This window comes from Periplaneta americana, chromosome 9, assembly GCF_040183065.1.
Source record: "Periplaneta americana isolate PAMFEO1 chromosome 9, P.americana_PAMFEO1_priV1, whole genome shotgun sequence".
NCBI lineage: Eukaryota > Metazoa > Arthropoda > Insecta > Blattodea > Blattidae > Periplaneta > Periplaneta americana.
In genome coordinates, this window is record NC_091125.1 from 12,820,060 (window position 1) to 12,837,109 (window position 17,050).

Sequence of the window (17,050 nt, forward strand, 5' to 3'; positions counted from 1 at the left end):
GTGCTTGATCTACTGTGGCCTCTCCTTCGTGTATGTTCATAGTGTAGGTCATTACATTGATGTATCTGTTATATCATTTCTCTCTGTATGAGGCAGACTGATTTCATTTTAGTTTCAAATGTTGTCTTTCAGTGCTCGATTATATTTAGGCGTACCTCTTCTAATATATTCATTCTACATTTTACTACTTGAATTATCTTATAAATCTCTTTTAGTCTGACTGGGTCGTATTCCTTTCTTCCTGCACACTCATGTTTTACTGCAATATAGAGATACTACTGTTCATTCGAGTGGTTATGTCGTAGGGTCGTCTAAACGGGGGAAATCACGTAATTATTACGTAACTGGGTCCTTTTCTTTCAATCATTTTTTAAACAATTGTATAATATTACGTAAACTTCCAATTCCATACAGCAACTATTTTAAGGAAAGAGTCTAACAGCCCAGCCACTAGCCTTTATAGAGGAGACAACAGAAACGGATGGGGGAAATCGAGATGCGACATAACTACTCGGACGGACAATAGTATTACTATGACGAAAATAATATCAGTGTTCTTGTTTTCATGAATTACGTCACAATCTAAATACTTGAAATGTAGTACTTACTATTTAGGGAATTATGACATTATTTTTATTCTAACTTGATTATTCATTTAGGTACCTACATTAAAATATTTCTTCTCTAAATCCCTGATGATGCGTTAACTTCAAATTTCTTACCAAAGCGTCGATAGGGTAAATTAGGGTCTGTTGGACAGTCGGGCATGTTGGACACTTTGTACTTTAACGCGTTACCTCGCCACTTGTGGGCACCACATTCTGCTAGAAGTCAATGACGGAAGTAGCCACGAGTGGGTCTACTTCCGTCATTGACTTCTAGCAGAATGTGGTGCCCACAAGTGGCGAGGTAACGCGTTAAAGTACAAAGTGTCCAACATGCCCGAATGTCCAACAGACCCTAATTTACCCTATATATGTTAAAACTGCAGAAATGTAATGAATATTAATTGTACTTACAGGCACATGTGTATGGTGATGAGAGGTGTCCAGAAGATTAACAGTAAGACGGTTACTTCCACCATGCTGGGAGTGTTTAGAGATGACCCCAAGACGCGTGAAGAGTTCCTGAACCTTGTGCACTCAAAGTAGTCTCTGTCATACACCCTTCAGCCACCACCAATACCGATTGGGCCCCAAAATTTGGGGAGTCGGGGAAATGTAATAATCAGAGGGAAGCCAGGAAATGAACATAAACAGACCATTATTACATGATATTACATTAGTCACTGTGTTAATTCAATGCTCGATGATGTTATTTTATCAAATATTTATTTATTAACTTTTAAGTAAATATAGTTACGTATTTGTAGCTGATATGAAGCTTCCTCAGCTGAGTTTGTGTTCAAATTTAAGAAGTTTCTTCTGTATATATTGAATTTAATCACTACTATAACCTTATATAAAGTGACATGGTTCGAAATTGGTGTTAAATTTGTGCCCCGTCCATTTAGCTTAGCTAATCTAAAAAAATGTATAATATTGAAATGTTCATGTTACCCGGCTTTCCCTTGATATGATAGCTGGTGTTGGTCAGGGTGATACTAATGTTACTAGCTGTGTGTTCAAAAACAAAACAGTATTGCCTCAGAGAACAACTGCCCCAGTATGTCTCCCCCTCTCTCTCTATCTCTCTCTTGACTTTTAAAAAACCAGCCAACTTAACAAACAATTTCTAAAGTATAAAACAACACGTTAAATTTAACGAAATAACTATAATATATTATTTGTTTTGAAGTTTGAAGAGTTTATGTTTAGAGAGATCGTATTTTAGATATGCAGATTAACTTTTGAAATATTGAAGATTAAGAAAGACTTCTACAGCCAATGCTAAAGTTTTAAGCAGAGAGACAATCATGTCAGTTCAAAACTAATAACGTGATGAAGAGAGATAGATTTTGGCATTGCCAATTTAAATAGCAAAGCTGATATACCTGATACTTACTGTTTCCAGTTCATCAAATCATTTAAGACATTTTTGCTGCAATGGTGAGAAATGACTTTACATATCATGATAAATAAAACTGATGACAATAGATATTCATTTTAAATTCTAATCCATATTTTTAATAACAGAACTTCATCAGCTATTTTCGATTTCTTGGTCATATTTTGAATGTTTAAGCAAAATCTGTTCATATTCCTGTAATATATTTATAATTTTAATTAAATCTTAGAATGTGATACACTTCAGTGAACTCTGTACAGTAATTGTATAATTATTGATGCTTAGGCTAATCGTCAAGTAAATCTAACTGGAATTTAATTTGTAATGGTAAGAGGGAGGAGGCGAGACAATTCAACCCCACACATGGATCTCTTAAAACATGCTTAGGCTTCGTTCCAAAAACGCGTTTTGATACTTAAAAGACGACTGTTGTGGAACAACAGAATTCGCGACTGGAATGTTGTGTACCTGTTTCGTATGTTTGTGGTTTTAACGTCATTGTAAGCTGTGATCAGTGAGGTTCCCGTTAATTTGCAGAGCCACCACTGCAGTGTCTATTCGAGATCGTGCTCTGAGTATATTTCATCCTATTATTAAATAATATTATTTTACGAACGGGTACTGATATTTAATACAATATTTTAATGACATATTCCAAATAAATGCATACTAATTTGTTCTGCAACAAAAATAACTTTTTTATATACAATTTATACAGTTACATTAAATTTGTACACTAATATAACAATTATATAATATTTTTGGATAGTTCTTTTACATTTTTATCCTATATGAAATTCGTACGCAATTGTAATCTGCAACAACGACAGTAATAATAATAATAATAATAATAATAATAATAATAATAATAATAATCATCATCATAATTATAATGATAATAATACTTATGATAATAATAATAATGTGAATTTGCTACAAATATTTACGAAATTCTTTCTAATATAAATTATGTTTAAACATTTCATACGGACGCATCTCAGTTCTTTATGTTGCCTTGTTTAAAAAAATCTCTAAATATTATATATCTATAACTGCTGCTTTTTAACAGTATTAAATATAATTAATGGTAATTGGAAGCCAGTCTTGCATAATTATAAAATAATTTAATATTTACATATCTATTGATTATCTCGTTTTAGAAACTGCGTTTAAAATTGCAATTGTAAAATTAAAACAGTAGATATAAAATAGTACATATTATGATACAATGCTTTTTACAACATAGAGGAAAAGTTTCAAAAACGAGCAGAGAGAGTTTTTCAGTTTCCGTATTTTGTAATGCACTTCAAAAACGTGTATTGTACAACATTTTTTGCACGATTGTATTTTTAAAATTGCAAATACAATATATTTTGCTTTGAAAATTTAGAGCAATATTATTCCAAAGTCTTCGCAAAACTGCACTGTAATGGTAACTAAGTAACAATAAGTGCACTATAATGGGCCTGTTTCAGTATAGTTCTATGTTATGAATAGAGACGAGAATTTCATCCACTATAAAATTACAAAATATGCTTGCATACATGCATGCATTATCAAACTAGGAAGAATGCACGATCAAGCGAAAAATATATTAAAATATGCACTTTTCCTTTTGTTTCAAATTTATTACTTGACTTCACTTATTTTTGCAAACAACCTAACAACATTTCTAAATTGGTTTCTGTGAGGTTCCTGCACTTGTCAGTCAGTATGTTTGTAGGCAGAGAATGACCTCTCTACTCGCAAGAAGTTATGGGTGCAAACTTGAATGAACTTATTGTGACAGTGTCCCGTCAAATTCTTCATTCATGTTTTCACCACAAATAATCTTCTTCACTGAAGAAAATAACCCGTAGTCTGGGTTCGCATTTATGACCCTGTCCAGTTTGTTTTTCCCCGCTACACCCACTTTCCCACGGCATAACTGAGGGATCTATGGAATTCTATGCAGATTCTTTCCTTTCTTGCATTCTTGCAAAATGTGAAGCAGATGCAACGAGCTGGTCGATTTGAAATTGTTTAATACATTTTATCTGAAATTATAATAGACCTTACAGATTACCTAGATAAGATTTAAAAACGGACATCGTAATTTAATTATTTTAAAGAATTTTTGTAATTTTTAAAGAGAACAACTACCATAGAAAATATTCGCAAACAGAATACCAGTGCTTACCTCTTTATTGCAACGATCGCAGAATACGACATCCTCATCTGACCTAATGAAATTCTTTCCTTTGATCCACTGTGCAAAGAGTACACTTTTGGGACCTATAATTAGTAGCATATTAGAACCACATTAACACACGCAAACAGAAAAAAGACACATATTAACCATTTACGAGGTTCACACACTGCAAAGACTGTTTAGCGAATGATTCTAATTTTAGAAGAATCTAAATTGCTACTAGTATACCTTATTTTATTTCATGGAGTGCAGTTTCATAGAAAGGACTTTGCCGACAGACCTTCTACTGCCCCCTACTAACTGGATGTCATAAATAAATGTCTTCCTTACTGTGACGGAAATCTTGTCTTCTCCTGTTAGTAACCAATCACAACCTTCGTTCAGAAGAATTGACAGGCTTCAGTCAAATCCACGTGGAGGCAGAGTTGTCGCATCTTTGCCGAATTCCAAGAATCCCGTCAGTCTCATTTCGAGGGTCACCAGGATTGTGGCAACTGTGCAATGTTGGGACGAGGGGACAGGATGGAATTGTCAGAGTTGTTTGTGTAGGAAGTCACAAATCTGTAAGTGGGTGGTCAAAGGAGCCACCGAACTGCACACCTTGAAATAAAATAAGGTATACTGGAAAAGGGAGAGAATTTACAACCTTCCAGAAAGAGGGTGCTTTTGACCTAAATTATTTGTCGGCAGTTTCCTTGAACCTTCTATATTTCTTCACTACTATTCTCAAAATATCCTACGTAATAAATCCATTTATGACATTCAGTCTATAGAGGGTCGTCGGTAAAGTGAACTTCCGTCCAGGGAAAGGTCCTCTAACATTTTATTGTGAAAATCTTAACATTTTATTTCATTTTTGTTATTTAGTTTTTTTTTCTTTTCGTTCTTTAATCCTAATTCCTGAAGCTAAAATAAGGAACATGAAAATTGAGAAACTGAGGTGTCCACTCAAAACCATTAAAACATGGATTTAAACTGAATATAATGTATATTATATGCATTATTAAGCTAAAAATTGTTAAATATTCATTATCCATGTTTTTATCCCCAAAATAGCCAAAACATGCAAATATGCACGGAAAAAGTACACGTATGTGGTACCGGAAAGTAATGAAATGAGTAAGTACTAAGTTTGAGCTATGTCCTGTGTTCGTATAAAAACATGCATTTGCATGGAATTCTCGTCTCTAGTTAATAATAATGGTTTCCCTAGCAAAGTTTGTGTGACAATTATAACTTTCAAGGCCTAACAACAATAGATGTACAGTAAATACAAGGAAAAGTACAATCGTGTAAAAAATAAAAAACTTCTAGCACTGGAAACGATCAATACTAGATACCCTACAGAAGAATGGCTACACTTACTGGAGCTGGAGTTACATGTACACATTTTTCCTTTTATCATTCTGTTGGCAGAGACACAACAAATTATGATGGTGAAATAGAGGCTATACACATTGTTCTCCGACAATTATTAAATATTCCCTTAAATAAATATAACAAGACAGTAATTCTTTCAGATTCTAAAGCTGCAATTCAGGGAATATGTTCAAATGCTACAAAGAAGTCAACAAAAATAAGAGAATGCTACAAAATGTTAACACAACTCCAAAAAGTTAATAAGTTTGTCCGTCTCCAATGGATTCCAGCACACTGTGGAGTCATGGGGAATGAAACCGCAGACACACTTGCCAAGAAAGGCACAACAATAAAACAAAAATCTAAATTTAATTTCTCATATTCCTCAATAAAACGCTTGATCACTACAAAATTTTCTCATTCATATCTACAAGAAATAAAATCAAATGCTAAAGACAAAAAATGGATTACACTACTTTCCAACCCAGATATAATCCCCCAGAGACCAAGGAAAACAGCAGTTGCAGCCTTCAGACTATTGACAAATCATGACTGTCTAGCAAGTCATCTCTACAGAATAGGTATCTCAGCTTCACCCATTTGTGTCCTGTGTAACGATCCAGCAGAAATGAATGAAGACCACTTGAAGACCTGTGAAGCATTAAGATCAGAAGAAACTACAGTTCAAAAGTATTTGAAAGCACGACTGTTAATGGCTTCATTGCCAAATGCAAGGCACTAGACAACAACAACAACAATCGTGCAAAAATAATAACACGCTCATTTCACTTAGGCCTACTCTTGAGACAATATTTTTACAGTAACGGTAAGTTTTCTAATAATAACGTTATAAAACTATATGTTTGTTCGTTAATCTGTTTCTAGCCCAGATAGCTGGTCAGATAACAAGTTCCTACTATGTGCAGTGCTGATTGCCACTTTCTTAAGAGGAGAGGATTATAGTAAAGACGCTATGCTGGAGAATTGGTGAAATTATGACAAGGAGGGCGCAAGTAACCCAAAATTACTTGCTCCAGCACCAATTTTTCTACTAAATGTACATTTGGATTTGAAGAAATTTAAATAACGTTCTCCAGAGAGATTAGATGAGTGTGTTCTTTGTCTAAAAATATGAACATTTTTAATCAAAATAATATTACACAAATTTTACTCCTCACTTGGTTCAGATTACTTTAATGGAAAAAATACACCAGAACATTATTTACTATGGGCCTTATTCATCTACCTTCATTGTGAGTTTATGTTTTTAAATAAAAGTCATGAAATATTCTCAGAGCAGCTCGAGGCAATTGAGGCGATTTGATAAAAGTTAACGCTTCCTTCCGCCATTCCAGATCGATTTGTTTATTGTGTACGAAGAATAATTTACAACGACGTTCCTGTTTCTGTGAGATAAAGATAAAAGTCTCACAGGCTACAGTTAGGTAACAAAAATATTATTTAGAAGTGATACTTTTTATACCGAAACATCATTAGTTAGCAAAATGAGTATACTTATTTAGCTTGTTTTAATTTAATTAAATTTATTTTATAAGAGAAGAATGGTGTTATTTTTATAAAAGGGATTTTAGTATGCATATTATTAATATTGTATTTCTACCAAGGCATGGCAAATGTGCGGTAAATATCTTCTCATAATTGAGAGAAGTCCATTTACCAAACATTCGCATTCTCTAACAATGGCCTTAAAAACAAAAACATAGTCAAATATGCCACTGTTATGTACTTGACATTCATTCTTCTTCAATCAGTATTGAAAAGAATTGGGCATAATGGTACAGACTTGAGCTGTTAAATGCCATATAAAATTGTATTCATATATTATTGAAATCCAGATATAGACAATAACGCAATGTAAATTTCTAGAGGAATCAAATATATTTAGAATTAAATTTACAATTATTATAATATACATGGAAATTATTATTTAGCTTTTATACACGTTATTTTATAGGTTATGTGATCTTTAGAAACATTTAAAATATACGTAATAGGCCTCCATTTTATGTTGTAAAAAGAAATTATGCGGGCATGGGTTTAATTTACGCTTGGGCTGAACACCTGGTTGGGGTTGTTCTCGAGATTTTTCCCAACTGTAAGGTAAATTTTAGGTAATCCCATGGCGAATCCTCGGCCTCATCTCGAAAAATATCATCTCTCTCGATGATGATAACCTAGATTTGATACAGCTGCTTTAAATGACCGGCTAAAATAAAAAAAAACAAGAAAATATGCGTCATTGGTTGTAAAATATAAAAAGTTCTCTTCTATCCTTATAAGATTGAGAAGAAGAATGAATATTAAGTCCAAAATATCAAGATCTGAAGGGCAGGAGAATAAACCTTTCAGTTATTAATAAATAATGTATCTTAAACTATAAATGAGAAATTATCATGGTCGTTAGTGTGTAGTTATTTATTAGTGTGAATACGATCATGACAGTTTGAATAGTATTCCCACTTTCTGGTTTGTGTGATTAATTAGTTGCAAAGAAGAGGACCAATAACATTTACAATATGTATTAAAAGGCTATATGGTTCTTATGGAACACTGATATGTTCACAACACCACATTATTTTGTTATGATATATAAATAAAATAAATATATCTTTTATGTGAAATATGAAAACTGTTTTTAGTATCCTGTTCATATAATCCTTTACCACAGTGGTCAACAGCACTTGCTGAAATGTGCAAAGGGTATGCGGTGCCGTCCCGTGTGCACCGTCGTGCAGCAGGGAGAGATAGAGAGCATACCCGCTAGCAGCTACGGAAAGCACCATGGTGCACTGCGTTTTCCGCGGGTAAGAGACGCTAGCCCCAGCGTGCTCTGTGCTGACGACCCTTGCTTTACTAGATATTATGAACGAAATATTTACTTATGTATTTACCTATTTATCAATTAATTTATTTAATCTGGTGGAGTTAAGGCAAGGCCTGTCTACCACATCACCAAAAATACAAATACAAAAAAATAGAAATGCAAGAAGAGATAGGAAAGAAATGCGAGTATAGAGATAAAATCACAAAAGGTACAAAAAGTACTAGTATATTAATTGCCTATTATATTTAGTGATAAAAGTAAATAACTAAACGTCTACAAAGAAGTTACATATTGTACGAATTTGAAGAAAGACAAAATAGAAAAAATTTCGAAATATTTACAATAAAATTTAAAATTTTCAGTTTGCTGCTTTGTGCAGGGTGCTTTCCAGGGTGGGAATTAAGATTTCTGATGAGGGGGGATAGAATCCTAGATAGAGACTCCCATACATAAAATTATTATCCTCATTCGATACGGCTCAACGCTTGGTCGCACTGAGTTGCTTGTCTTGCATCTTGATCAAAATAATAATAATAATAATTAACTCTATGAGCAGGCTTAAGGTAAGATATGTAATTCCTAAGTTATTGACTGTTGTCAGCTTGCCAGTGATGATGATACATCAATATCATTTTCTTTGCTTACTTTATACTTCATAAAGTACGTATACTCGTATTAAAACAATTACATTTTGTGAGGGAGATAGAACGTATCCCTCGCAGGGATGTTAATATATATATTTGTGAGAGGGGGATAACTTTGCAACAGGGGAAATCCCCCCCCATCCCTCCCGTTAATTCGCACTCTGTTCTACTCAGTAAGAAAATGCTAAGTTCAAATCTGTTTCAAAGTTGTTAAATTCCGACAATACCTGATGATACTGGGCACTGCAGTGTTGCCAATTTTAGCGACAAGTCTCTAGGTCTAGCGGTTTTGAGAGGTTGTCTAGCGACAAAATTTGGGATACAGTGACCAACGACTTATCTGGAGTTTTTATTAATTATTTGGCGACAAAGTTAGCGATGTCTACGTTTAGCCATTTTAACTGTTTTAATGAGATGTTTTGGAAACATTAATTTGGTCTTTTGACATTTTTTATATTAGCTATAGAGAAAATATTTTCCAACGTATAATTTCAAAACTTTATAAGAATACCCCTGCACGATGGATCATGACAACATCTTGGGAAATCCCCTGTCGAAATTATCGCATTGTTCAATGGAGCAATATTTCATAAACACTAAATTTTTGGGTGGAGGTGAACCAGAACAAAGATTCTGCCTGGGCTAACAGCTTTCTATGTTTGCTATGGCCGTACGTCCTCGAACCTATTCGAATCCTTCGGTAGAAAGCCTATTCAGCCAGTTTAATGTAGTGAAACCAAAATTACGCAGCAGAATTCATATCAAAACAGCTAGTGCTATAGCCTACCTTATGCCAGTAACACCTTGAGGATTTAGGGAAAACCGTATTACACGTACCAAATTTCGTGAAAGTGTTCTGCGGTAGACTGGAAAAACTGATGTGTATTTATGTTGCACTTCCGACCTATAGGAATCCTTGTCTTCCACGTCAGCAGCTACAGTAAAGTTACGATATATTTTTGCTATTGTTAATCTTGCCCAATTGTTTAGATATGCCTTTTTACTTGTAAAATTTAATTTAGCGACTTTTTAGCACCATATTTGGTGACTTTGAGGTGACAATTGCTGGCAATACTGTTGAGCAGGGTATTCCATAAACGCGCTCCATACTCTGTGAAAAGACGGAATAATGATTCTAATCAATTAACAAGGAGCGACACTAAGTAAATTTTCCGGAGCTGATAAATTCAGACACATTTAGGTACTAATAATTGCTAATAATTTCTTATTAAAAGCTATCCCTTGCCTTCCTCCACAGATGTCTGCTCGAACTCTTACTTATACGCAAGAGCACCAAAAACAAAAGGCGTAAATGTTAAGTGAACCCACATACTTACTCAATTTAACAACATGGCGAGCTTCCTTATATTAGTTTATTAGAGGCGTGATTTAATGAAAATGTGAGGACAGTTGCCCACTACAAGCAGACGTGTTTTACCGGCTGGTAAAGGGCGCAGTAAATTCGTGGAGTTTTTTTCAAATGTCATGATAAAAGTTTGTAACTTGTGCCAAAATTGCAGATTTTGAACGGGAATACCTTGAACATTCACAAAACGACTGCAATTTGGCTCGTAGAGGCTTCCATCTCTTTCCCAAATCCATGGATGTGGTGGAGGCATTGCTTATTCTTTTATTTTTAAAGGGAGTATTTTTTATTTATATACAGATAAATAAAATTATCCATGTTGAATCTGAACTTGAAAACAATAACTCCATAAATTTCCTAGACATCACCCTAACAAAAGTTGACAACAAACACACCTTCAAAATATACAGAAAACCAACCACCACCACCACACACACACATACACAACACATCTAATCACCCCACACAACACAAACATGCTGCACTCAGGACAATTGTACACAGGTTACTCAACATACCCATGAACCAGCAACACTACAATGAAGAAGTGAACATAATCAAATACATAGCACAAGAAAATGGTTACAACCCAAACATAATAGACAACATCATAAGGAAGACAAAACAAAAACTCAACAAACACAAAAACACACAGAACGCAACACAAACACAAGAAATACATCACACTAACATACGAAAACAAAAACACACAAGATCGCATCCTCATTCAGAAAACAGAAATACAACATAGCATACAGAACAGAAAACTAACAACTACAAAGACATCTCAACACACAAACAACACAAACAAATAAATACAACCACACAGGCGTATACAAACTCACATGCGACAGTTTCTACATTGGACAGACAGGCAGATCATTCCAAACTCGATACAAAGAACACATTAAAGCAATAACCAGAGGACAGAATACATATACATATGCCGAACACATAACTAATGCTAACCACACATACAATAACATAAATACAGACATGGAAATCGTACACATACAACCCAAAACCCAAAAACAACACACTAGAACAATATGAAATATACAGACACACTAAAACACACCCTAATCAAATTCTCAACACACAGATCAATTTCAAAACACACACACTATTTGACACAACTCTTCATCACACGAACGCACCTACACAACAGGCAGCGAAGTTGAGATAGCGCCGAGATCTAGTAGGCTCTGAGGATGGTGTCAAGTAGCACCGAAACAGCTGTAAGCCTCACATGCTTACATAATTAACACGAGTAAGATCGCTATTTAATTAATTATTTAAATAAAATTAATTATGACTACTTTTACCCTGTATTTCATTATTTCGTGTTTATACAACTTTTAACTCTAGATGAATTTGGAAGCGTAGACAATGTAAGTTGTTAACTTAAAAAAATATGACCGCTTGTCACAATGGGTTGACATAGAGAAGTTTATGCTTCTTTTCTCTTATAGTATGTAAACGGCGAGTGGCTTCCTGTCTGTTTCTCTACTGTATTGACGACAATCATCAGCATGTGTTAGAGATTCAAAAATTAAATAACTGTACTGTGATATTATTAGTAGTCACAAATTATGTTAATATTACAACTACAAAATATAACATTGCTAGTAGATAAAAATGATGATGGTAATAATAATAAATATTATTAATGATAAATAAATAAAATAATGGTAATAATACATAATCACTAAATACGAATAAATGGCTTTCGTGACTTTCCGCCCATCTGTCCACGCCCATAGCGCCAAAACTAACTCGAACTAACTTTATTCATATTTTTATGAGTAGACCTAGGATGTTTTAAAAAAGAAGAAAGAAAGCACATTCAGGCATCTGAAATAGGTCTCAAAATATTGAAATTGTCTCTAAAATACTCCTTTAGCCATTTATATGCGTATCAGAAGGGGGCTGCAATTTTGTAATTAAGATGTGGAAAATTAAACTTATGTACTTAGGTTAAATATAATTATGCAAATTTGATTTCATTATATTATATACCTTTACCTCACCCCTCATTGAGACTCTGACTGATATGTACAATGAGGGACATAATAGTAGAGCAATTCGAGTTTTTTCTAACTCAAAAACGTCACGCTGCGCATGCCTCGAGCCTAAAGTTTTCGATCATAATGTTGACGAGATATTCGCTTCTCTTTCTTGTTTAAATATTACATATTATGTATACAGGGTGTTTAAAAAATACGGGGCATAATTTCAGGTATGTATTTCCCACATATAGACAATCAAAATAGTTCATTACAACATGTGTCCGGAAATGCTTTATTTCCGAGTTATGGCCTTCACAACATTGAAATTCACCGGAACGTTTTTCTTTCCGCAGGTCGTTGCCGTCAAGGGAGATATTAAGAGGGCACTCTGACAGTTCATTCCAAGGCGAAGGTTACATTCAGTTTTGTGTAGGCGTTAGACTGTGCGACATGTATTCAAATCAAGAGCTGGTAGAGATACACTTCATGTACGGTAAGGCGGACGGCAATGCTGCGCTGGCTCGTCGTTTGTACCAGGAGAGGTACCCAGAGCGACAATGTCCAGATCGGAAGACATTTGTACGTCTCCATTACCGTCTGTGCGAGTATGGAAAATTTAACTCTCCTGGTTTGGGAAGGGGACGACCAAGATCTACAACTCCAGAAGTACAGGAGGAGATTCTGGAGGCTGTGAACATGACTCCTTCTATCAGCACACGAAGGGTAGCGTTGCAAGTCAATGTTCCTCATACGACTGTCTGCAGATTGTTGAAAGAGTATCAATTGTATCCTTATCATTTGCAACGTGTACAGGCCCTGTCACCAGCAGATTACCCTGCACGAGTTAGGTTCTGTCAGTGGTTCTTGCAGCAGTGTGGTGTAAATCCGAACTTTCCTGCCTTAGTATTATTTACAGATGAAGCACAGTTCACACGAGATGGCATAACAAATTTCCACAATCAGCATGTATGGGCGTATGAAAACCCACGTGCAACTGTTCCATCTCATCACCAGGTGCGGTTCTCCCTCAACATGTGGGCCGGTATCATTGGTGATCGATTAGTTGGACCCCATGTACTTGTAAACAGACTTACGGGGCAGGCGTACACAAACTTCCTGGAAAATACATACCTCATGTTGTAGAAGACACTCCACTGATCAATCGTCAACACATTCACTTCTTGCATGATGGCGCTCCTGCACACTTCAGTCGTACGGCTCGCCGGTACTTGGATCGAAGGTTTCCTGATCGATGGATAGGTAGAGGTGGCCCAATTGCTTGGCCTCGACGCTCACCTGATCTGAACCCTCTCAATCTCTACTTGTGGGGCCATTTAAAATCATTGGTTTATTCGTCTCCGGTGCCTGATTTGGAATCCCTTCGGAATCGAATTGTGGCATGTTCTGAGGACATACGCAATACTCCTGGAGTTTGGGATCGTGTTCGCAGGTCAATGAGACATCGATGTGAGGTCTGTATTCAAGCAGGAGGTGGACATTTTGAACATCTTCTGTGATGACAACGACTTGCGGAAAGAAAAACGTTCCGGTGAATTTCAATGTTGTGAAGGCCACAACTCGGAAATGAAGCATTTCCGGACACATATTGTAATGAACTATTTTGATTGTCTACATGTGGGAAATACATACCTGAAATTATGCCCCGTATTTTTAAACACCCTGTATACGCTGAGAAGGAATAGCCTTTTATGAACCGCGCAACAGACCTTGAAACAATTTCGCCCGCTCAACGTAATTATGTCCCTCATTGCATATAAGAGGGGTCAACAGTGTTAGATAAAAAATAAGAACGCTAAAATTATCTAGATCTACCTAAATTTAATAATATAAACTATTTTTCCAATAATTATACGAGTACGTGGCCAGTTGCATTTATTGGTTTCAGCTAAGGAACAAGATGCGGATAAAGTATTACAGAAATGGTAACGAACATTCATCTCAAATAGATGCCCACTTAAACGTTCCACGTTAATACAGAAAACTAAAATTATAGGCTATCTCAAAATTTAATTACGAGTAAAGTATTAATATATATATAATATATATATATATATATATATATATATATATATATATATTAAATATGCATATAATAAAAATAATGATAATATTAAAAATGTAATGATATTAAATTGCATTTAGGTAAGCTAGTAAGAAACTGTAATTGAAGACCTCCCTCAAAAAAAGGGTGTAACATCGAATTAATTAAATACGTGACCGGTGGAAAATGTATACAGTCAATGACTGATTAAACTTGTATACTTTATTAGTCAAATGGATCTGCTAGTATATATAGACCTAATGAAATATACCTCTGGGGTTATTTTTTCTCCTGAAACGTGTATTATAAATTTGTTGGTTTCAACCTTATTCGAGGGACGTCTTCAATTATACATAAATGTTTAATTATAATGAAATTAATTTATGCTTTTCATTGGATGCTGTAATGAATATTTATGCCATTATACAGAGAGTTCCTATGCAGACCGTTCTGAGATAGTAATGTTTCGTTGGCTTAATGACTGTAGTGAGGAGCATCTGTCCCGAGGAAGCTAAGCGGTAAGGGTGGAGTGGGACCGGTCTGCGTAGGGAAGAGTCTACGAACCTATCCGTACGCCGCGGCGTACGGCGATTGTAAATTGCACTAGAAAATAGTAAACTGCACTGCAAAGAAACCGGACGGTTAATCACGTACCATGTAAACTGCACTGGATGACCGTGGAGTAGAAGATACAAACTGCACTGAAGCTATGAGCTGATATTTGTTGCATAGACTGTACTAACACTTCAGTTTATTGTGCGTGTCGATTATCAAACACTTGTTCAAGACTATAATACTGTACCGTACTTTGACAAAGCCATAACATGTACTTTTTATGAATCTGAATCGATCAATTTTTCCTTCCTGGTAATCAGAACCGTATATATTTCCGCATTACACTTTTGGAGTGTACAGTTTCCCTGGAAAAAGAATGAGACGATTGAATATTCCTAAGCCTCAGATGTAAGACGCTGCGCATGATCGAAGATCAGAGCACTGTTACACAAGATAACGAATATTGAGTTACTTAAATGCAGGCTGTTTGGTTTGTTACTAGCATCGTTCCGAAATTCACTTCAAAAACTGCAAAGAATGTGATAATATTACGTAAATAAAAGATAAATATATACGTAAATCGAGTAGTCAAATCGACAATGGACCTTCATGACTAGATCGACATTCCGCACAGAAAGGAAAGCTTTCGTGTCGTTTCAATAGCTCAGACGCTAAGACTTCTGCATGTTGTGTAGAAGAGAGCGAGTTCGATTCTTAGTCTACATCAACGATTTTTTTTGTCCAAATAACATTTAAATAGCTACGTAACGTTGAAATAGAGTTTTACAAAGTCCTCAGATTAAGTGTTAATGATCACAGACAATACAAAATTACAAGTTATAATATTATAAACGTTAATCTAATGAATGCATTTATACACATACACACACACACACACACACACACACACACACACACTAACTAACAATTAAAATGAAATTAAAAAATATTCCTAAGCCACACAGACAAACTTTTACAAAGGTTTAGAGTCCTTAGGCTATGTCATTTGCTGAGTAATTATTACAATATTTTATTAGTAGCTTTCCCATGTGTGTAAGAAATGCACTCGCACAAAACAATTTTTGTTAAAAGTGTGGCTTTGGATTATTTCATTCTCACCCCTTCATTTGATTTTAACTATTTTATCTACGTGTTTCCAAGTGTTTAATTTAATGTACATTCAATTTTATTCATGTTATGATTGAATGAAAAAGCACTGTTGCACTTATTGACTAATTACATATATTAATAGTAATTATTAAATGCATCTCTTTAGTAACCAATTGCAGTATCTTTGTAAAATCTTTAATGTTTAAGTTGTCAATAATATTTGTGTACTATATACTATAAGACGTTAAAAGAATTTGCAATAGATTTGGGGCCCTCTACTTTATAGTCACTGGTTTTAATGAAAAAATATTTTCTTTCTTAGCATAACTACAAGTTTAACTTTAATAATATTCCGAATAGCTTTAATTGCATTATCTGAATTTTTGTACTTTTCTATTCAAATGTGTTCTATTTGCCTCTTTCATATTTTTTTATGAATTACACTGTACTTCTTGTAGTATTTAAGAACATGAGGATTATTACATTGCAACTCATCACATATAGATCTTTCTTTTTAATACATGAGATTTTTAAGTCCCTGCCTTATATACATGTTTTTACTTTTGAATTTTTTTCACAACATTGAGTGGAGAACAACCACTGAAGTGATTCTGAAATTAAGTGAAAAATACAATAAATTTACTCTTAATATCAGTAGTACCAGTATCATATACGTTTTTCCAAAATTCATTTTGTAGACATAAATGTAAATAATCACTAGATACAGCATTTACGACCCTTTTTTAGTTTTTAAATTAATATTTTGAAATTGTTCAGTGACATTGGAAACACTTAGGATTTGTTTACCATTTTCAGACAAGCCATTGATTATAGATTCTGTCGAACAGAGTTTCAGTCTAATTCTGTGTACAAAACTTTTATCAATGGCTGTGCTACTTCAG

The 17,050-nt window shown here is 34.6% G+C and overlaps 1 protein-coding gene across 2 annotated transcripts in view; it reads left to right on the forward strand.

Annotated features, from left to right (window-relative positions):
• Pu (GTP cyclohydrolase punch) overlaps positions 1-8,199 on the forward strand; it is a 299,440-nt gene extending 291,241 nt beyond the window's left edge. For both annotated transcript variants that reach the window (XM_069834421.1, XM_069834420.1), the window contains exon 6: positions 1,022-8,199. In XM_069834421.1, the coding sequence (XP_069690522.1) occupies positions 1,022-1,151 (130 nt within the window). In that variant the 3' untranslated portion in view covers positions 1,152-8,199. The remainder of the gene's footprint in view (positions 1-1,021) is intronic.
• Positions 8,200-17,050: the final 8,851 nt, after the last annotated feature.